At 35.7% G+C, this 23584-nt stretch overlaps 1 protein-coding gene across 1 annotated transcript; it reads right to left on the reverse strand.

Annotated features, from left to right (window-relative positions):
* Positions 1-12226: 12226 nt before the first annotated feature.
* Positions 12227-23025, reverse strand: cmtm8b (CKLF-like MARVEL transmembrane domain containing 8b). Its single transcript, XM_056475959.1, has 4 exons — positions 22791-23025; positions 17241-17414; positions 13467-13586; positions 12227-13235 (listed from the first exon to the last, which is right to left on the reverse strand). Exons 1-4 carry the CDS (start codon positions 22950-22952, stop codon positions 13149-13151), a joined length of 543 nt encoding a protein of 180 aa, XP_056331934.1. The 5' UTR covers positions 22953-23025; the 3' UTR covers positions 12227-13148.
* Positions 23026-23584: the final 559 nt, after the last annotated feature.

The raw sequence follows: 23584 nt of genomic DNA on the forward strand, positions 1-23584 counted from the left end.
TCGCAACAACGGAATGAACCACCAACTGTTCCAGCACATGTTTTACATGGCGGATACCCTTCCAGCTGCAATGCAGTATTAGGAAACACCATTACACACTCATTCACACACACACACACACACACTCATACACTACGAACAATTCAGTTTACTCAATTCACCTATACCACATGTCTTTGGACTGTGGGGGAAACCGGAGCACTTGGAGGAAACCCACGCAGAAATGCTAACTGGCCCAGCTTGGACTCGAACCAGAGACCTCCTTGCTGTGAGGTGACAGTCACTGTGGCGCCCCTAATTATAACTTGCTATATAATTCTAATGAGTCCGACTAAAAAGGTGCTAAATGAACAGTATGCTCTAACAAAGCATAAGCATAAAGGGTGCAATCAAACAAACACACACCAGCTGTCATTATATAAAAGCCATAGTGTATAGTGTGATCGTGTTTATGGTGTAACCTTGTGGCAATGGATTCGTTCTATTCATCGCTGCTGTCAAAGCCGCTGGTAAACAGATGCTCAAGTGCTATTCTTGTCATTGTGTGCACGCAAATGAGCATTTGTATGGCCTTTGTTATTTTCTTTCATGTTTAACAAAATGTCGACAAGACCAGTTTATGACAGCTTATTATATTATGTATATTTATTATATATGCACACAGCGCAGGGGTGACACGGTGGCTCAGTGGTTAGCAGTGTCGCCTCACAGCAAGAATATAGTAATATAATACAGACTATAGATAATAAGAGCTAACACAACAACTGACAAGACCACTTAGCAAACCTGAAGATGGGCTTCTTTTTTGCAATCCATCCAAAACATCTTAAAGGGATAGTTCACCCAAAAATTAAAACGTACTCGTCATTTACTCCAGTGTTTCTCAACCACGTTCCTGGAAGACCACCAACACTGCATGTTTTAGATTTCTCCTTTGTCCATTACAGGTCTTTCAGTCTCTTCTAATGAGCTGATGATCTGAATCAGGTGTGTTTGCTTAAAGAGCTGGTGGTCCTCCGGGAACGTGGTTGAGAAACACTGATTTACACAACTTTAAGGGGTTAACTACATTTATGAGTTTCATTTTTCTCTTGATCTTTGGAAGATCTTGTAAAGATAGAAACCTGATCATTGACCTCACAAATACTATGGAAGTCAATGGTTACAGGTTTACAACATTTTTCGAAAAATAATTGGGTAGGTAGCGACGTCGCAGCAAGATGGTTGCTGGTTCCAGCCTCGGCCGAGTCAGTTGGCATTTCTGTTTGGAGTTTGCATGTTCGCCCTGTGCTGGTGTGGGTTTCCTCCTGGGGGCTCTTGTTTCCGCTTCACTTTTTCCAATTTTTTTTGTTACAGCCTTATTCCAAAATGGATTAAATTAATTTATTTCCTCACAATTCTACACACAATATACCCATAATGACAATGTGAAAATTGTTGCAAATTTATTAAAATTAAAAAACCTGAAAAATCACATGTACATAAGTATTCACAGCCTTTGCCTTGAAGCTCTAAATTGAGCTCAGGTACATTCTGTTTCCACTGATCATTCTTGAGATGTTTCAGCAGCTTAATTGGAGTTCACCTGTGGTAAATTCAGTTGATTGGACATGATTTGTAAAGGCATACACCTGTCTATATAAGGTCCCAGGGTTGACAGTGCATGTCAAAACACAAACCAAGCATGAAGACAAAGGAATTGTCTGTAGACCTCGGAGACAGGATTGTCTCAAGGCACAAGGCTGGGGAAGGTTACAGAAAAATTTCTGCTGCTCTGAAAGTTCCGATGAGCACAGTGGCCTCCATCATCCGTAAGTGGAAGATGTTAGGAACCACCAGGACTCTTCCTAGAGCTGGCCGGCCATCTAAGCTGAGTGATCGGGGGAGAAGGGCCTTTGTCAGAGAGGTGATCAAGAACCCGATGGTCACTCTGTCTGAGCTCCAGCGCTCTTCTGTGGAGAGAGGAGAACCTGACAGAAGGACAACCAACTGAGCAGCAATCCACCAATCAGGCCTGTCTGGTAGAGGGGCCAGACGGAAGCCACTCTCCGCCTGGAATTTGCCAAAAGGCATCTGAAGGACTCTCAGACCATAAGAAACAAAATTCTCTGGTGTGATGAGAGTAAAATTGAAAAGAAAACCAGGCACCTCTCATCACCAGGCTAATACAATCTCTACAGTGAAGCATGGTGGTGGCAGCATCATGCTGTGGGGATGTTTTTCAGCAGCAGGAACTTGAAGACTAGTCAAGATAGAGGGAAAGATGAATGCAGCAATGCACAGAGACATCCTAAATGAAAACCTGCTTCAGAGTGCTCTTGACCTCAGACTGGGGTGAAGGTTCATCTTCCAGCAGGACAATGACCTAAAGCACACTGCCAAAATATCAATGGAGTGGCTTCACAAGAACTCGGGGATTGAGCAAAGGCTGTGAATACTGATGTACATGTGATTTTACAGGTTTTTTATTTTTAATAAATTTGCAACAATTTCAAAAAGCTTTTCACATTGTCGTTATGGGGTATTGTGTGTAGAATTTTGAGGAAATAAATGAATTTAATCCATTTAAAAGAGAGATCTATAAGGATTGTACTCATGTACGCTGGGGACATACACACTCTATAGACTTTAATCAGAAAAAAGCTGCATTTCTATGGTGCATGTAAGCTGTCTCAGTGGATCTCCCTTATTATATTATATTTGAAATCAGCCTGAAAGAATATTTTGATCACTCAGCATGAGGTTTGGTCAAGACCGTGTCTCCATGGAAACCTGCACAATCAGAGGGTGGATTTACTGTGTAATTGAAGGGTAGCAGGTGAACCACTGAATGCACTCTTTCTCTAATTTATTGGATAAAACAATGTAAGAATGTGTTTTAACCACAGCGGTTCGAACTGTATTTTTTCCAAATGACTAAAATGTTATCAGCATGATAGTAAAAAACTGTACATTTCTAATCAAACCATTCTTCTGCAATCTTATACCAAAAACAGAAATAAAGGCAGCATTAATATTATGATATTATGTGATTGTATTGAATGGAATATGGATCAATTAAGTGTTGATGTTAAATCAAAAGTAATTGACAAATACTTGAAAATGAGATGATTTGATGACAATAATTCTCTATGGCAGTGTTTCCCAACCCTGTTCCTGAAGGCACACCAACAGTCCACATTTTCAACCTCTCCCTAATCAAACACACTTGAATCATCTTCTCATAACATCAGAAGAGACTCCAAAACCTGAAATGAATGGGTCAGATAATGGAGACAACCAAAATATGTACTGTTGGTGTGCGTCCAGGAACAGGGTTGGGAAACACTGCTCTATGGTTACAACTTAATCAATTACAAACAACTTTATAAAATGATAAAAACATCTGATAATAATTGTACCCAGCTTAAATTAAAATTACCAGAGGTAGAAGGAGAGACGGGAAGGGAGAGACAAAGTGAGCAGGTAGGCCTCAAAGAAAGCCTAAGAGCAGTAGAGCCAGAGAAGATAGACTCCAGAGGAGGAGAGGAGCAGAGCCAGAAAAAGAGACAGAGCAAAGTTAACAGCTATTTTGTAACTTTCGTGACTAAAGCCCAAATACTGAGACATTCAAACTTACCAATCAACATGTTACCACATCGTAAAACCCTCAAAGTCCACACACCAGGCCCTGATCTAATCAGTATCTGCCTTTTTAATTTGTGTGAGCCTTCTTTGGTTGAAAAAACACATGTTTTGCCATAGAAACAAATGCATATGATAATTTAGCCTCTCACAATAATAAGATCGGGATGACCAGAGAATGCACTGTTTAACAAAACAGTAGTTTTTAATCAGCACAACATTTTTAATCAGCTCCAAATGTTCAATGTGCACCTGGCTGAATCACCTGGCATGAATGAATACATGTACAGGACACGATTGTCACGTCTGGGTGGAATGATTCAATATTTATATACTGTACATGTGTCATTCATTCATTCATTTTCTTTTTTTTTATTAGAATATACAAAAGGTACACAATTTGAGATGATACACATACAAAGAAAATGAAACAATAACAAAAATACCAGGTGCATGTGTTTGTGTGTGTATGTGTGTGTGCATGTAAAGGTAACTTGGTAAACAGGTCAGAGTACATACAAAAGGAACAATAACAGTCATTAAATGAAGCAAGTAACATATAAATATATATATATATATATATATATATATATATATATATATATATATATATATATATATATATATATATATATATATATATATATATATATACACATACATATAAAGGAAAAAAAAATCTGATAGAAAGAAACCAGTCGGTGATAAGGAGTATCAATGACCGTGATAAATAATGATAGTAATAATGACAGTAAACAAGCAAGAAAGGACAACATTAATATTCATTAACAACAGCCATTACAATAATAATAATAATAAAAATAAATTTCAAGTACTACACCAACTACCACTACTACTACAGATAGTTTCTAATGCTACAACTACTACTACTACTACAATGTCTACTACTACTGATACTATTACAACGACTACTACCACTGATATTACCACTACAGTACATTCATTTTCTTTTTCGGCTTAGTCCCTTCATAAATCTGGGGTCGCCACAGCGGAATAAACCGCCAACTTATCCAGCATATATTTTACGCAGCGGATGCTCTTCCAGCTGCAACCCATCACTGGGAAACATCCACATACACTTATTCACACACATAGACTATGGACAATTTTAGCCCAATTCACCTATACTGCATGTGTTTGGACTGTGGGGGAAACCAGAGCACCCGGAGGAAACCCACGCAAACACGAGGAGAACATGCAAACTCCACACAGAAATGCCAACCTACCTAGCCGAGGCTCGAACCAGTGACCTTCTTGCTGTAAGGCGATCATGCTACCCACTGTGCCACCGGGCCGCCTCGTCATAAACTAAAAAATAAAATAGAAATGACATGTGTCAAGTGTGCTATTTATAACGTATTGATGAGCTGAATTCAAATATACCAATTAAAACAACTGACTACTGTTATTGTTTTTTATCAAGTTGCCTGACATCAAAATGACCCCATTTTGAGCCCCGACTGAGTCAGGAGTTTGCATGTCCTTCCCATGTCAATGTTACTCTTGTTTCCCTACACATTACATGAAGGTTAAATAAACTGAAGAGCCAAAATCGTCTGTGCTTATTTATTTCCTCAATGCCCCAATAGTATCTGGATGCAGCCTTTATGATGCAAGCTGAGATTGCATCACTCAGCGATGCAATGTCAGACACAATGCACTCAAATGGAGTGAGTGACGTCACTGTGAGGGGTAGGGTTAGGGGTGGGGTTAGGTGAGCCCATTAAAAAGCATTGGATGCAGCTCAGATTGCACTGCAACCAGGTCTGCATCCAGACCCCTCTCCAATGCCCAGCAGCACTTCTTGAGTTTAAGGGGCTGGAACACAATTGCATTAGTACTGATTTACTTCTTCTTTATCTTTGCACTGTTAATAGGTTTGATACTGTAGAATCTACAGTAACTTATTGGCAGCAGTTTGTAATATACAGCAAGGATTTTTACGACGCAACTTTAAAATACAGTAACATACCGCATAACTGTCCTGCAGTAAAATACAGTTCATATTACAGTAAAATACTGTGTAATTTACAAAAATCGTTAACAGTGTGGGCCTAAAAATACCGGCATTCGAGTTTGTAAATGATAAATACATATCTGTCATGATTTTGATACTCCACCTGAAAAAACACTTTATAATGAATATTGTAGATACAATAAACTGCCTTATATTGTAATATATATATCTAATATGTTGTAGAAAACAGTACAGTGTTAACCAGTGTTGCAAATGCTAGAGCATATCCTCTATTATGATTTTGATATCCCACCTTTAAAATATGTTAGTACCTTTCTGTAAATATAACCCTACTGAAAAAAAACATCTTAAAACAGCCTAAATGACCAGCTAAAACCAGCTTGATCAGCCTGCTTTAAGCTGGACATAGCTGGTTTATGACCAGCTAAAACCAGTCTGGAAATGACTGGAAACCAGCCTGGAAATGGCCAAAACTCCTCTTAAACCAGGCTGGTCGACCAGCTAAACCCAGCCAACCAGCCTAGGCTGGTTTATGCTGTTTTTTTTTTTAAGTAGGGAAAATAAAAATAAAATAGGTGTTCTTGAATCATACCATAGTGAAGTGTATTATACTGTATATTATAATATTCGCAACACTTTATAATCAATATTAAAGATTTACTTCAATAAATTGCAGTATATTGTAATAAACACTACCAGTCAAAAGTTTGGGGTCGGTAGGATTTTTAAATGTTTTAAAATAAGCTTCTCCTGCTCACCAAGGCTGCATTTATTCAATTAAAAATAAAATACATGTTGTGAAATTGAGAAATTTTATTGCACTATAAAATAACTGTACAAAAGTAATTTATAATTTAATTCAATAATTTATTGCAGTGAATTTAAAGATGAATTTTCAGCTTCATTACTCCAGTCTTCAGAGTCACATGATCCTTTCGAAAGTACTCTAATATTATTTATAATTATTAATAATATTATGATTAAATAATTGTAATAGTAATAAAAACAACAACGACTGGAGTAATAATTTCATTTGAAACTACATACAATAAGAAAGCAGTTACTTAATTTTTTAATAAATATTTAACAATTTAACATTTTTACATTTAATAAATGCTGCCCTGATGAACAATACTTTTCCAAAAAAAAACAAAAAAAAAAACATGAATAAAAAAAACTGACCCCAATTTTTTGACCGGTAGGGAAGTGTATATCCAGTTGTTGAAAACCGTACAGTGTTGAGTTGTATATATTAAGAGTTGTTTTATTACCACAGCAACTACACATAATTATCACAACGAATTAATACAAGTACTACAAGATTCAAAAACACTATGGTGTTTACTATAAATTACTAGTGTTTTTATTTTTCACGTGGAACGGCAGAAAACTTATAGACAATCAGATTCAAACCGGTAAAAAACTGCATCCTGAGTGCTGATAAAAATTTATGTAATCAATTTTTATCGACGTCGACCACAAGATGACACTATAGGCTAACTTGACATTTTAGCTAACAGGCTAACTCCTTTTACGTTTGCAAACCAGGCGAGCTTCTCAAAACACGTCGTGTAAAATGTATTAACCTACCAGCAAAATTCCTTTCATTTATAATTATTCACTTATCAAAATTAGGTTACTGTGCCATCACAACTCTCTTTGTCTTTGTTTACATACGATCGTCAAGAAGCGTAACGTTAGCCATGTTCTCAATATTATACACTACAAAAAATATGTTTTTTTAACAATTGATTTTTAGAACCGTATTGTCTCGAAGAACCCTTTTTTATATTAAATAGTTTTTTAAATGCGAATTTAGGGATCCTTATTTCCCTAAATTAAAATATGTTAATATCTAACTGACAAAACACCTGCAGCGCATTAACGTTACTTGATTCTGGAGCTCAAGCATCTGCTACACACGCTGTCAACACTCTCTCAACAGGTAAATTCATTATTATTTTTTAAAATGTCGATATATTTTAACTTTTAAAATGTTCCTACCAATCATTTTTTTCTGTTTTTAGTTTGTGTGACCACCCCTATTCATCTGAGTATGCCTCTCTTCGCTGGGTAAGTTACAAAGATGTTAAATACCCCCCCACCCCTCCTCCGCCATTATTACATGGCTTTGTGCATAAAAAGTCACAAAAGATATAAAAGACATTCCATGACTTCACTGTCTTTTTAACACAGTAACTGTATCTGTCCATTTTTGCTACTTTGGATAATTTGAGAGAGCCTGCAAGAAATAAGATCAAACAAATAATGATAATAGTAAACAATAAAAAAAGAATTAAGGGGTCTTATAGGGTTCTGCTATTGTAGCGAGCTGAAGAACACTAATTTAGTACTATTTAGGAGCAATACTTCCTATACTATAACGTAAAATGGCTATAATTTAAAATGTATATAAAGCATTACAATGAGTATACAATGCTCATCTCTAAAGTGTAACGTTTATTAAACATGCACATTTCAGTTCATCCTACTTGCAAAAATAGTGTAGTAATTTATAGTAAATACTATAGTTTTTTAACCTACTGTATTAGGTTTTGAGGATTCTGTAGTTGCCATGGTGATATAACAACTATAGACATGCACTCCCTGGCCACTTTATTAGGTACAACTGCTTGTTGATGCAAATTTCTAATTAGCCCATCACATGGCAGCAACTCAATGCATTTAGGCATGTAGACATGGTCAAGACGATCTGCTGCAGTTCAAACTGAGCATCAGAATGAGCAAGAAAGGTGATTAAGTGACTTTGAACATGGCATGGTTGTTGGTGGCAAACGGGCTGGTCTGAGTATTTCAGAAACTGCTGATCTACTGGGATTTTCACGCACAACCATCTCTAGTGTTTACAGAGAATGGTCCGAAAAAGAGAAAATATTCAGTGAGTGGCAGTTCTGTGGGCGCAAATGTCTTGTTGTTGCCAGAGGTCAGAGGAGAATGGCCAGACTGGTTCCAGCTGATAGAAAGGCAACAGTACCTCTAATAACCACTCGTTACAATCGAGGTCTGCAGAAGAGCATCACTGAACACACACCATGTCCAACCTTGTAGACCACACATTGTGCCACTCCTGCCAGCTAAGAACAGGAAACTGAGGCTACAATTCGCATAGACTCACCAAAATTAGACAATAGAAGATTGGAAAAACGTTGCCTGGTCTGATGAGTCTCGATTTCTGCTAGGACATTCAGATGGTCGGGTCAGAATTTAGCATCAACAACATGAAAGCATGGATCCATCCTGCCTTGTACCAAGGCTGGCGGTGGTGGTGTAATGGTGTGGGGGATGTTTTCTTGGCACTCTTTGGGTTCAATTGTACCAATTGAGCATCTTGTCAATGACACAGCCTACCGGAGTATTGTTGCTGACCATGCCCATCCCTTTATGACCACAGTGTACCCATCTTCAGATGGCAACTTCCAGCAGGATAACGCGCCATGCCATAAAGCCCGAATCTTCTGACTAGTTTCTTGAACATGACAATGAGTTCACTGTACTCAAATGGCCTCCACAGTCACCAGAGCTCAATTCAATAGAGCACCTTTGAGATGTGGTGGAACGGGAGATTGGCATCATGGATGTGCAGCCGACAAATCTGCAGCAACTGTGTCATGCTATCATGTCAATATGAACCAAAATCTCAGAGGAATATTTCCAGTACCTTGTTGAATCTATACCACAAAGGATTAAGGCAGTTCTGAAGGCAAAAGGGGGTCCAACCTGGAACTAGTAAGCTGTACCTAATAAAGTGGCTAGTGAGTGTATTTCACAAATTACCCAGTACTGTAGTTTTCTACTGTAGTGTATATTACACAACAATACCCCAAGGTTTACACTAGTAAAAACGAAAGCATACTGTAGTATGTATTAGTTCACTAGTTAATACTGTGCTGTAGCACATACATCTGTGATGTAGCAGTGTTGTAAATACTATAATACATACAGTATAGTGCACTTTGCTATGGTGTGCTTCAAAAACACTAGTATTTACTATAAATCACTATAGTACTTTTTCTATGTGCGATGACATATTTACAAAAGAAAGGTTAATAACAATGTACAGAATATATGCTTGACAGATTGTGAAACCATTTTAAATTTAACAATAATGTGATCAATTAATGCCTACATTTTGGAACTGAGAACTGTGTAGTAAGTAGAGAACCAGCAAAATACATTTTGAGCAGCAAAGGCAAGTGCAGCACACCAAACCAACTGCGTGAACATACTGTATTGAGCATTGTCAATCTGTTCAATAAAATGAAAAACTGCTTATATGATCTGCAGGTGATTTGGAAGATGGGATAATTCGCCCAAAAAATAAACCATTTACTCATTCTTTACTTGTTCCAAATCTTTATGAGTTTCTTTCTTCTGTTGAACACTATTTTGAAAAATGTTAGAAACCTGTAATAGTATTTGTTTTTCCTACTAGGTTTCCAGCTTTCTTTAAAATATTTACCTATGTGTTCAGCAGAAGAAATAATCTCATAATCTCATATGTTAGGAACCACTTGAGGCAGAGTAAATAATGACTGTATTTTTATTTTTGGTTTAACTATCCCTTTAAGGATTAAGAATTGTCAAAAAAAACTAAATTAACACAAGAGATGAAGGTTAATTTCTAACTTTTGCATATAATAGTAATGTAACCAACCCAGGCTTGTTCTGAAAACGTAACGCTATATACATTTCTGGAGAGAAATACATCCTTTTGAATGTCAAATACATCCTAGGAGGCTTTTGTTTTCGCAAATCCACCAGAGGGCGCTGTGTACGCTTTTTGAGATCTCAGATTTCTTTCGAGAGTGCCATTCGTGCCTGCTGTTCTCGCATAAATCCACCGAAGGCTGCTGTCGACTGACTGACTTGACTGATAGACTGGCCCACCCTCATCCTTCCCTAAACCGAACCAATAGTGTTTTCAAAAGCACCGATTGACCAATTGATCATTTTAAGGACGAAATGCAGCTATACGTACTTCTGGCTACATATTTCGCGATCTACAGAAATGTATATAGCGCTACTTTTTAAGAATGAACCTATGTTAAATGTAAACCCTAGTTAATAGGTACTAAAAATAATGGCTAGTACAGAATATAGAACACAGTTATTAAATACATTGTAAACTTTATCTTTGTCGTCCGTAAAAAAAAAGATGTTCTACATTATAAATAACAAGAACACAAATACAGTATGCATGTACAAATACATTCTTCAACTATACAGGCTTAAAAACAAACAACCAAATAGTTAAAACTAAAGACAATATTTACTTCTGTTGAACACAAACACAAAAGAAGATATTTTGTAGAATGTTGATAACCTGAAACCATTGACTTCAATAGTATTTGTTATTCCTAATATGGAAATGAATGGTTACAGGTTTTCAGCTTTCTTCATAATATATTCTTTTGTGTTCATTCATTCATTTTCATTCGGCTTATTCCCTTTATTCATCAGGGGTCGCCACAGCAGAATGAACCGCCAACTTATCCAGCTTAAGTTTTAAGCCATGAAACATTTGAAGGTGAGTAGACAGTAATTTTTGGTTGAACTCTCTCTTTAAGTCATCTAAACTGAAAGATCAGTTGAACTGAATGACTGAAATCATTAAGTTCAGAATCCACCGAACTGTGCACTCATTCATGCCACATTTCAATACATAGATCACAACATATACATACAATATACATGACAAAACTAAGGGACATCATAATAAAGCTTATGTACATCTTAAAATCACTGTGTTTATGAGATGTAGATGGGAAACATGTTTAAAAAAACATTTCAAGAAAAGAAATATATGAGCAATTACAGCGTTATGGATGTGACATTTGCAGTAAAAACTCAAAACATAAATTCACAGAGAAAGTATATGTTAACATTATATTGGAAAATAAACATGCGTTATGGATGTGACCAAAAAAAGTCTACAGTTTACAGTAAACAACATACTTTGTAGAAATTCTGTGAATGAAACTGTACAACCCAAGAGAAATAATGCTAATCAAAAGATAAAAGATGTCTCTCTATAGAACAAAAATGATTGAATTTATTTTATTTGACATTTTTTGCATTTATGAGGAAAAAGTGTCGTTACGCATGTGACATCTCTCCGTTATGGATGTGACTGATGTGAAATTGCCACCTGTGTGACTTTGGTAAATCAAATATAATTGTTTGAAAACATTGACAGACATTTTTGAGTTTTTCTCAAGCACTGTAAAATACTTGCTTAAACTTAAGCATCTGTATTTTGGTGAAAACTTTCATGGCAAGGTTGACATTTGCATGGAATTGCTCATATATATATATATATATATATATATATATATATATATATATATATATATATATATATATATATATATATATATATATATATATATATATATATATATATGAGCAATTCCATGCATTATAATGAACACTATTACACAACAGCTTTTTGTAATAGGTACATCGAGGTTATGGTTGAAGCATAAATTTCTACATTTTTAAATTGAATTTTATTAAAAAATCTACATATTAAGTCAAAGAATACACATTATCATTGTTTTATACTGTACCAACTTATCTCTTCATCTTTGTTTAATACAAACAAACAAGAATATAGCAAGACATCCTGTAACTTCTGATTAAATCAGCTCTCTGGATTAAAGTCTTTATAGTGGCCTTACTGTAGTGATTCAAGGTAAAGCATACTTTTAAAGGGGACCTATTATGCAAAAATCCATTTTATAAGGACTTTAAACAGTTGTGCATATACCCAGCTTTTAATGGTAAAAATTAAATAATTCTTTTTTTAATAATCACACTTCTTAAAGACAGTCTGCAGAAACACTTTGATTAACATTCTCCCTTTGTACATGTCATCAGAGGGCGAAAGCCCCGCCCATTAGTGACAATCTCTTCCTTACTAGCATAAACAGCCCTGAGTGAGAAGCAGCCATCCAAGTTTTCATACCGTACGTGCTGAAGATAATGTCAGCGACTACGAAGCATTATATGTCTTCTGAGCCATTCCTTTTGACATTTTCAGTTTTTTTTCACACAGTAAACGGTAGTCCTGTTTTCAATCTTCTGCTATCCTGACGTTTGTAGCTCCGCCTTCTTTTGAAAAGAGCACAATCTCATTTGAATTTAAAGTGGCAGTCAATAAAATGGCACAATTTGGATTAAAGACTAAAAGGAACAGTTTCTTAGAGAAATAAAACGTTATTTGTGGGGTATTTTGAGCTGAAACTTCACACAAAATTTTAGGGACATCAGAGACTTTTTTTACATTTTGCTAAAAATTGCAGAATACGCCCCTTTTAAAACTTATTTACCCCCTTATTATTTTCCAATGAAAATTGATTGTGAAATCTTCTGTCAATTAAAGTTTTATAAGAACAATGCTACATATATTTTTGGATTTTTACTTCAACCACATCAAAAGTCTTGTAATGTGATTCTGTACATTTACATAAATTGTCCTTTGAGGAAAATCTGAAAAAAAAACTTATGTATCTTCGCTTTTTGATCTCCAGGATTTAAAATTCACAGCTGTATTTCCTGCATAACATAGTGTTGCCAGTGAAGCAAATATCTGAAAAGGGAAAAGAACCAGAAATTGTCATTCAAATAATACTGCAACCAGTTATTAATGTAATTTTAAAACAAACGCATAGAGAACTCTGTATAGTACATGTCTGTTTAGCTGATAACTAATTGTTTGAGTCAAAGAATATAAGCAGATATAATAATGATAATAATATAGCCATGATGACTATAGAAACAAGAGCATTGCTAAACTAATCAGAGAATATGCGTTTCATACCATTGACGCCACCCAACAGATGAAGTAATAGCGCCCTCTATTGGCCACATTCAAAGATATTGCCCCCATAACAGATGCACTCAGGTACAATACAGTGGCACTGCCGTGAAAACATATTCCCTGCGAATAAAGAAGACTTCTTGAAAAAAGCAAAAACATTTGGTGAACATACACTATGACACAGGCTTTACAAGAATCTGCTGAATTACGAGGACATTGCTGACATTTTTAGGAATGGGATGGGATAGGGAGATAGAAAATACAGTTTGTACTGTGATATTAGAAAAATCTTGCATTGCGATATTCTTTTATTCTGTAATACATATTGCGCTATGAAAATAATTTCACTAGATGAGTTGAATAACTGTTTGGAAAGGGTTTATAATTTTAGATTGATTGGGATTATTCTGTTGGGGAATGCATAAAGTATAATAAACAATCAACAAGCACAGATAAATTCAATAAAGAAAAAGATACAAATTGTATAAACAGTGTCTTATTGTTTTCCGAGAAGTCGAAATGTATTCAGGTATACAGTAATTAAAAAATGTAATATAAAATAATACTGCATAGTTTTCGTTTCATAAACAATTCAATAAAATTAAGCGTCGTAAATTTTTTAAGTTACAAACGGCACAATTTCTTATGCCTGAATGCTTTAAAAACTCTCACACAGTCACAGGCCTCAAAAAACACTTGCCAAGGATAAATTATAGTCTAAACTCATCATTTATTGCTTATACCCGTGATGTATTGCGAATGATCACATTGCGATATCAATGCAGCCCTAGTACAAAAGCAATGGAAACCTATATAATGTTCCCACAATTCACAAAATAAATGTGTGTGCGTATGTGTGAGAGAGGAAAAAATTAAGGGACCACTTCAAAATTCACAGTTTCTCTGGATCTAATAGGTATGAGATCTTTCCATATATTTTAAGACATCATTGCCACTTTAGATTTTAAAGGCGACCTATTATGCAAAAAGCACTTTTATAATGGGTTTAAGGACCGCTGTGTGGCAACAATCTGAATATAATCAGCTTCTAGTGGTAAAATTAAGTAATTTTATTCTTTTATAATCACATTTGATAAAAACAGTCTGCAGAATCACTTTGACATTCTCCTTTTGTACATGTCATCAGAGGGGGAGAGCCCCACCCATTAGTGACCATCTCTCCCTCATTAGCATAGGACGCTAGTCTTGTTTTTGAATCTGCCAATACGCTGAAACACAGGCATTTGTAGTTCCACCCTCTTGAAAAGAAGACCGGAAGCAAAATCTCATTTGAATTTAAAGTGACAGTCACCAAAAGGCCAATATTAGGATCAAAGCCTAAAAGGGGCAGATTCAAAGAGTTATTACATTATTTAAAATAAAATAAAACATTATTTGAAATGAAACTTCACATACACATTTTAGGGACATCAGAGAATTATTTTACATTTTGGGTAATGTCACCGATGTTACTGGTTAAAGGAGACCTATTATGCCCTGTTTTACAAAATATGGTATCAATGTTTTTTGATGGTCCCTTTAACACATTTAGTTGAATTTAAGCTACATCTACATGGCAACTAATTCTCATTTGAGTATTAGAGTGTGCTGATACTGCTCCTTCAACAGACATTTAACTGACTATAAAAACTTTGCAAGTACATGTCAACTTACACTAACCCTAACCCCAACCTAACAGTCTACTTATAATCTAATGAGAATTAGTTGCCATGTACATGCAATGTATCTTAAACTCAACAAAATGTGTTGAGACCATCAAAATAAAGTGAGACAATATTTAGTAAAACATGGCATAATAGGTCTCCTTTAACCAGTAACATCAGTGACATGAGTTAAAAGCTAGATAATATTTGCTAGATATTGATGGTTAGGAAGCACAACTAACAAACTCCACTTGTGATAACTCATTTTTCAATGCAACATAATTCAAAATGCTGGGAATGAAGCACAAGATAATTATTTCAGTGACTCCCCTGTGCAAAGTTTACTAGAAAGCAAAATCAGAAACCATAATTAGACCATTAAGCAAAACAATTATGACCATCCATGGACTATTCAGGTTCCATAAACTATAATAAATCCTATTAGCATATATGCAATGATTCAATTCAGGAAAAACTTTTAGATTATAAATAAATATTAATGCAAAATTAAAAGGTAAAACAATTGAATACATTGGAAATAAAATTCAAGACGACTATATACTTTTTAAGAGCCTTAATTTTCCCTAAATTGATTAATCAACTTTTAATACTTTTCAAGAGCCCGCAGACTGATATTTTCTTTATTCTGTTAAGGTCTGATACAGTTTCCTCCAAATATTTTGAAAAGTTTCAAATATAGATTTAATATTAGTGTATTTGAATATATTAGTGTATTTCTTTTTTAAATAGTAATTTCTCAAAATTACTGGTGTATTATTATTATTATTTTTTTTTTGTGAAATCGGGATTATTCCACCAAATATTGACATCTTAATGCTTCTGAAGTACATTTACATTTAGTCTTTTAGTAGACACTAACAAATGAAGTTAAATCTTTAATCTGCGTAATCTCAACATGCCTAAAATATAAATATTTTAAAAAAGGTTGGAAACCATAGTATTTTGTTGCTACCTACTATGGAAGTCAATAGTTACCAGTTTCAAACATTCTTCAAAATATTTTCTTTTGTGTCATCATAAAGTTTCATCAAATCTCTTAAAGGAGTAAATAGTGTGCAAATGTTCACTTTTGAGTAAACTATCCCTATAACGACAATTGATAAATATGGGGAAACAGAATTTCTAAGTGGCCTCATAGCTGTAATACACATATTTATATATAGCGGGGAAAATAAGTATTTTACACATTACCATTTTTCTCAGAAAACATATTTCTAAAGGTGTCGTTGACTTGAAATTTTCCCCGGAAGTTGGTAACACCAAATAAATCCATATATGCAAAGAAAACAAATGTAATTAGTTTACAAATTAAGTTATGCATAATAAAATGAAATGACACAGGTGAAAAAGTATTGAACACATGAAGAAAGGGAGCTGTAGAAAGGCAGTGAAGGCCCAGATAGCAGCTGAAATCTCTCAGTAGTTCTTCAGCAACCCTCTGCCCTTCCTCAGTGTTAATGAATATTAGCTGTTTCAGTCCGACATCTGCATTAGCAGGATGATGAAGATGAAACCAGGGTGGACATTTCAGCAAGACAATGATCCAAAACACAGCCAAGGAAACTTTCAAATGTGTTCAGAGAAAGAAAATCAAGCTGTAGAATGGCCCAGCCAATCACCTGATATGAATCCAATATAAAATGCAAATTAAATATCAGATTTGAGAGACGAGACCCACAGAACCATCAGGATTTTTACACACTGTTGAACTCTGTGAAAAACTCACACCTGAGCAATGCATGTGACTTCATTCTCCATATGAGAGGCGTCTTTAAGCTGTCGTCACCACAAAAACCTTTTATACAAAAGTATTAAACACGTTTCAGTAGTTTAGTACTTTCTCCTTGTGTCATTCCATTGTTATTACGCAACGCATTTTTCAGATATTTTTTGTTTTAGTTTTATGTTTGTGTTGTTTGGGTTTTTACCTAAATCTGGTTCAATTTCATGTCAACAGCTCCTTTAGAAATATTGTTGCCAGGAAAAAACATGACATGTTCAATACTTATTTTCCCTGCTGTATAAGTATTTATTTAAACATTAATTTATGAAGTTTTGAATTCATATCTCAATATTCAACTTTACTCACCAGAATGTTCCAAGGGATCCAGGTTATCCTGATGTGGAGCGTGATCAGGTATAAGAGGAAGAGGACGACGGTGAGCACCCAGTAAAAGACTGACACAAACATTACCCAGCACAGAGCAGGAACATGTAGGTACTCCGTCCCACCAATCAGAGTCCACACGAAAAGCCCAAACACCTGAGGGTGAAGATGGAGCACAGACACACATAAGTGGATTATTTCTTTCACAAAGCAGCACAATGAAACTGGTAGTAAAAAAAATCAAGAAACATAATAAGTCATGGCTTCAGTTTTCAGGATACAATAAGACATCAACTGATAAATGGCATTATGTAAATATAAAATGCATCAACTTAAAAATTAATTTCTTCTAAAACTTTGTTAGTCAAATTTAGCTTAGTTAATTTAAAATTTGACAGGACAGGGTAATGCAGCACAATTTTCTGAAATGTGTCAAACACACAATCGAAACAATATTTGACTAATAAAAATACTAATATATAACATGATAAACAATGTAAAAACAATAATTAAAAAACATCAAACACTATAAATTATAAGTTATCTATACAACAATTTTAGGCCACAAGGAATAAAGGAGACAATTAGTTTTACTCCTGGGCAGGGAAGGGCAACTACAAAATACAGCGGCCACAAATGTATCAAAATAAAGTACTGCAAAATACTTTTAAAAGGGAGCATGAAATTTCTTCGCAGACCTTCCATCGATATGCATATTCGATCACTTCCTTTACCATTAAACTGACTCTAAGCAAACTTTACTGAACTAAGCAAAGTTTAATAGCAACACCTTTTCTCCACCACCTTGTTTACCTACTGAGGGAAGATGTGGCCTAATGATTAGTGATTTGGACTTGTAGTTGTAAACCAATGGTCGCTGGTTCAATTCACGGTCCAGGCAGTACTAAACTTTGCAGTGCTGCGGTCCTCCAGGAACTAAATTTGACACCCCTGGCCCATTTAATGCAGATAATGAGTCAGAACATAGTACTTTATGTGTTAATTGTTACCACCCATTGTGTAGCCAGTAAAATTGCCATCATGTCTGTTCAACGATTATTCAACCTATTAACAATCTTAGATTTTAAAATGGTGATAGGCCTTTTGACTCTAAAGGCCCGTTCACACCGGGACGATTTTTGTTCGCGTTTTCCATCTACGTTTAATGCCTCGTGACTAAATAAAGGGCGGCAATGTGATCGTTCACAGCAACGCCCAAAACGGCAGGTGTAAAAGCGTCATTTTTAAAGAAACGCGTCATTTTTAAAGAAACGCGTCATGCTCGTTATTTTTATTTGTTTTGACGCGCCACGTCAAAACCTTCTCCACCAATCAGATTGCCACTTTTGTTCACGTGCACGGAGCTGCTAAAGTTACGGTAAGCAGCACTTGGAGGCGCTCAAGCGCAAATCTGTCAATGCGAGTGCACATTGAAGAAGATGCGCAGAGGCGATTTCAACGTGGAGCTGCTTATTGCACTGGTGAACAATAATCATTTCTTCATCGCTAGAGCTGGAGCTGCTACTTGAACCATCCATGCTTGTTCTAATCGGCAGTAACTTTAACAACAAGCCTGTCAACTTTCTGTCTTCTTTTTCTGTGTTACAAGCAGGTGTCAGAAGCTTAAAGTTGTGTAGCATCATCTAACGTCAAGGATTGATTTTGCATACTCTTCTGCTCGACGGCAGTGAAAACAGCTTGGGTTTGAATCCAGAAAAACGTCTCAAAACGCTGACGATAAACGCAAACGAAAAGCTTCTCTGTGTGTGCGAGCCTCAACTCTTCAATGCACAACATAAAAATATGATATTTCACAATTACAAAAATATCAGCTTTTGCTAATAAACTCTTCATATATTTCCTACTGCTGTCGTGAAATGGGAGTCGAGAGTTTTTGACCTGTCTGTATAGACTGGAGTATTGTTACATATTCGTGTTTCATATATTGTGACATTTGGACATCTTTAGGCAGACATCTTTCACCTTCATGAATTAACTATACAGAGCACCTGCAGATCAGCTACTGGCATTTGAAACAGCCAATATAGTATTGTGGGTATCATCAGTGTAGGACTTATTTTAATATCGTTTGTCTTATTTTCATGGCATCTACATCAGCAATCCATCCATTATTTCTACAGCATAACCATACTCCCAAGATTTTTTCAGTTCTTGTTTAACTGAAAGGGTCTCAGTTTACCCTCTTAAAAACACCAGTACACCATATTTAAATTTATTTTTATTATTATTATTTATAAAAGTAGTCTGCATTTCCACCTGCAGCACTGAGACTGATGATAATCTGAAGGCTCTGCATCCTGTTCTTAAGGACTGAGATTTTATTCCACATCATTTCTTCAGCAAAGATGCTGAATTGACCCTTCGCAAAGCCCGCCCTCCTTAGTTACTGTTGTTTAGCCTGTCAAGCTTTCGAGCCTGGCATGTCTATTACAATATGTATGCGCCGGTGTCAGACATTGCCAGGGATATAATTAGTCATTTTTGGTGAACAGGTGAGATATCCGAGAAAGCCAGACAAAAAAGGGGTATATTCATTACAGGGGTATATTCACGACTTAATAGGCAACCAATTAGAAAATAATTTAATCAAAATTGAAGCTAGGTTAGCCTAGCCACTTTATACACTGACCATTCAACAGCTTAGTTCATGCACAGCAGGATAGATGAAATTTTAAAATGTAATTATAACAATCTAAACAACGATTTCACTTTTTTTTTTTTGCCAAAACACCTAATAGACTAATTGTTATAGCAGAAGTGAAGAAATAGATTTTCCCTACCAGCAAGTATTAATCTGACACCAAATATAAAAGCAGACACTAACTCGCTATAACGTCGTCACCAATGACTAAATCTCCAAAAGACCAACAAAACCATCAGTGAATTGTATCTCTGACATGGACATGAGGGTAATAAATTACTGAAAAAACAGCTGCGGGTGAAGTATAGTAATTGATCGCATGTGCTCAGTTTGTGATCATATCTCTGTTTTGTTCTGTTGATATGTAATCCAAATATTCGTAGCTTGAAACAGATGGAAATATGACTGGATTGTGCTGCTTTTACAGCCCCTCACACAGCTTGATCCACGCTGGCATTTCTCCCCTTGGGTTTTAGGTTTTGGAAAGGAAAATATTCCACCACCCTGTCTAAACTGTAGGATACCAGGTATCAGTTTTGCACAATCCATATGCACAATGCTTTGGGTTGTTTTCCTCAATCAAAAGCTTGACAGACCTTCTGCGCGTAGCTACAGTTGCTAAGCCATGATTGGTTTGTGGCGGTTTTCGGGCGTGTTTTAGTGATATATATATATATATATATATATATATATATATATATATATATATATATATATATATATATATATATATATATATATATAAGACACGCCCGAAAACCGCCATTTTTCTAATTTAAGAAATCTTTTGCATTTCAATAGAATAAAATTCTATTGACAATTATATAGAATACACAAAAGATGTTTTATGGAATTATCTGTTGTGTGTTGTCTTAGACCTGGCTCATGGCTGAGAATTAGGTTTTAGTCTTACCTCCCTGACTCATTATCCCTTTTTTTGCTTCATAATTTCAGGAGGCATCCTTAGTCTAAATAAGATCATCATTATATTATTTAAACTTTGTTTTGTCTACTTGCAAAACTCACTGCGTGCTGACACATCCGCATAAAATACTGTTAATAATACGGAACCATAAAATACGGTTTCACAACGCATGAGCGGCGCGTGAGCAGCGTGGTTATTTTTTCGGCGTGCATGTTCACAACCAGGACTTACACCGAAAGCAGCAGCAGCAGTTCAGGCATTCGGGTTTGGTTTTTTCTGCACACATGTTCAATTTGCTTTTTGACTAAACCACATTGCTTTCACCAGTGTTGGTTCAGGTGCACATAGAGAAAAACGTCTTTATTCTGGGATTACCACTCTTAATAAATACACTTACATATAAAGTAAATCGTCTCTCGAAGCATTTACTGGGCACTGGCGATTGGGTCTAGCGACGCCCCTGGTAACAGGTAAAAACTGTCTTTGAAGCTGAATCATGCATATTAAAGAAGTTGCATCTTATTCACAATAGAGCGCGCAGATTGGTTTGAACCAAGTCTGTCCCATTAATTAATGCTGAAAGGTCAATGACATCATTTTGTATCGGCCGGTACCGACAGCCAATCTCTACGCTGGATTTTACACAATGATCGCATCGCCGTGACGTAGCTTCAAAATTTCTTTTCAAACTAGAAGAAAAAATTGCTCAAAACAACGCAAAAACAACCAATTTTTACTTTTTTGTGAAATATATGTGTCCTAATAGTGTTTTTAGCAGCGTAGGACATGTATATAACTGTCAACGTCTCTCAAAATGTGTTGTGCATCGTGACCCTTTAAAGGTGGTAACTGCTAATTGCTTGTCCTGAGACAACAGGAGAGGGAGTGGAGGGAATGTTGACTTCTCTTTTGGCACTTATTACCATATCCACTCTTAGCTCCATTCATGGGTCAGATTGTTCCGAAGTAAAAGGAAACCTACTATGGTGAAAGCTTAAAGTCCACGTAGGGGATGTCTGATTACCTCCATTCAGTCACTTATGAATGCAAAAAGGCATAAATATGCATCAAGTGCATAAAAGCAAACACATAATCATCAACTAATATTTTAGGAGCTGTAAAAAACACATTTTAGCAAATAAAACAAAAACAATGGCAGTCATGTGTGATAAGTAGCAGAACCAGGGCCTATTCACCACTCCTTTTTAACACCATATTATTCTCCGGAGACTTCCCGCCCTCCCTTTCCTGTTATATGCAGCAAAGAATTTCTTGCAGTGTGTTTGATATGACAGGAAAAATGATTCTGGGTCTGGAAGACTGAGCTGGCTGTAGATTATGCCGGGGAAAGGAACACTCGGATTTGACTCAGAGCATGTGGTGGAAGGAAGAAGAACAATACGAGCTGAAAGGAAGAGTTTGTTTCCCAGCTGTTTTGGTTGGTCCTCTTCCTCTGTTTCCTTTGTGAGCAATATCTTCACGAACAACACAAAGTCAAAAAGTTCAAACGCAACGTTGTGTTTTTTTCTATTCACTATTACAATCGCAATAATCTAGTTTTTTTAACCTAAATAAGAAGTTTGAAAAATTCTAATAACTTTCACTTTTACTCATGTTAAGAGATGCTGCATTGTGTTGTTCTTTAGAAAATTAATAGTGTGTCTTTTTTCAGTCATATTACAATCTAAACCTCTCTTAATCTTTAAAAAACTTTTTAAAATATCATTAATGTGAATGTGAAAGTGTGTTATGATATTTTATTCTTTATTTTTTGATTATATCATGATATTTTGATAGTTTAGTTTTGTTTTTTTTTAAAGATAAAGCTAGATTTAAGATTGTAATATTTATATTTTTTAACAAACACTGATCAAATGTACATCATGTCATTTAAATAGAACCACATCAATAATTATTTATAGGTAGCGTATAGTAGTTTACTTACGATTTCTCCGACCATCAACACACCAGAAGCAGAGCGAATGAAGTTCCCATCATACGCTAGTTTGGAGTGTGACAAGCCTAAACTCTCCAGATTGGAGCTTCTGCTGGTTCTGTCAGCGCTGCTGCTGCTGCTGTCGATGCGGGATTCGGAGTCGACCTCCATTCTAACGGAATTAAAAAACACCCAGTCCAAATAAGCCAAGAAGTGATGCCTGTTCAAAAATGAAAGGAAAACTACTGTGGTGAAAGCTTAGTGTATATACGGGATGTCCGATTCGTGAAAGAATTGTTCTTTTGAGTCGGATCTTTTCAAAGAGTCGGTTAAACAGATTCAAATAGCAATCTGAATTATGTTTATCTCATTGTTTTCAGTTGGTTTATCTGAAAGAAGCTCACCGAGTCGAGTGATTCACGTAACAACGCATCGCCTCGCAATCACTAATTGAATAACAGTTGTATAAAAAAGACGAAATGTGTTAAATGAACCGAAAACAGACGAAGTTGCCAGTCCGAGTCATTCACAAGTTGCGAGTTGTTGTTGTTAAAAAGCTTCATTGTCTGTCACAGTATGGAAATTTGTCTCGTGTTAAGACTCGAAAACTATCAAAGAACGAAAAGACTTAAAATAGGCCTAGTGTTGATATTAAAAGCTCCAAACTGGGTTTTCACAGTGATGCCTACATTTTTGAGATCCTTATCCTGTAAGCGATTATTAAAATAACACGATTTTAATAAGAACCTTTTTGCAGGGCTGATGCGAATAAAGAAGATAAATTTTACGAGTTTTCAAAAAAG

This window comes from Danio aesculapii, chromosome 16 (genome assembly GCF_903798145.1).
Source record: "Danio aesculapii chromosome 16, fDanAes4.1, whole genome shotgun sequence".
NCBI lineage: Eukaryota > Metazoa > Chordata > Actinopteri > Cypriniformes > Danionidae > Danio > Danio aesculapii.

What these genes read in the sequence shown, in the direction of transcription:
- cmtm8b (XM_056475959.1), bottom strand. Translation starts at nt 22,952, where the DNA reads ATGGAGGTCGACTCCGAATCCCGCATCGACAGCAGCAGCAGCAGCGCT. An exon ending in TGTTGATGGTCGGAGAAATC is followed by an intron (nt 17,415 to 22,790) that starts GTAAGTAAACTA and finishes CTTCACCCTCAG; the next exon opens with GTGTTTGGGCTTTTCGTGTG. An exon ending in GGATCCCTTGGAACATTCTG is followed by an intron (nt 13,587 to 17,240) that starts GTGAGTAAAGTT and finishes CTTTATTCGCAG; the next exon opens with GGAATATGTTTTCACGGCAG.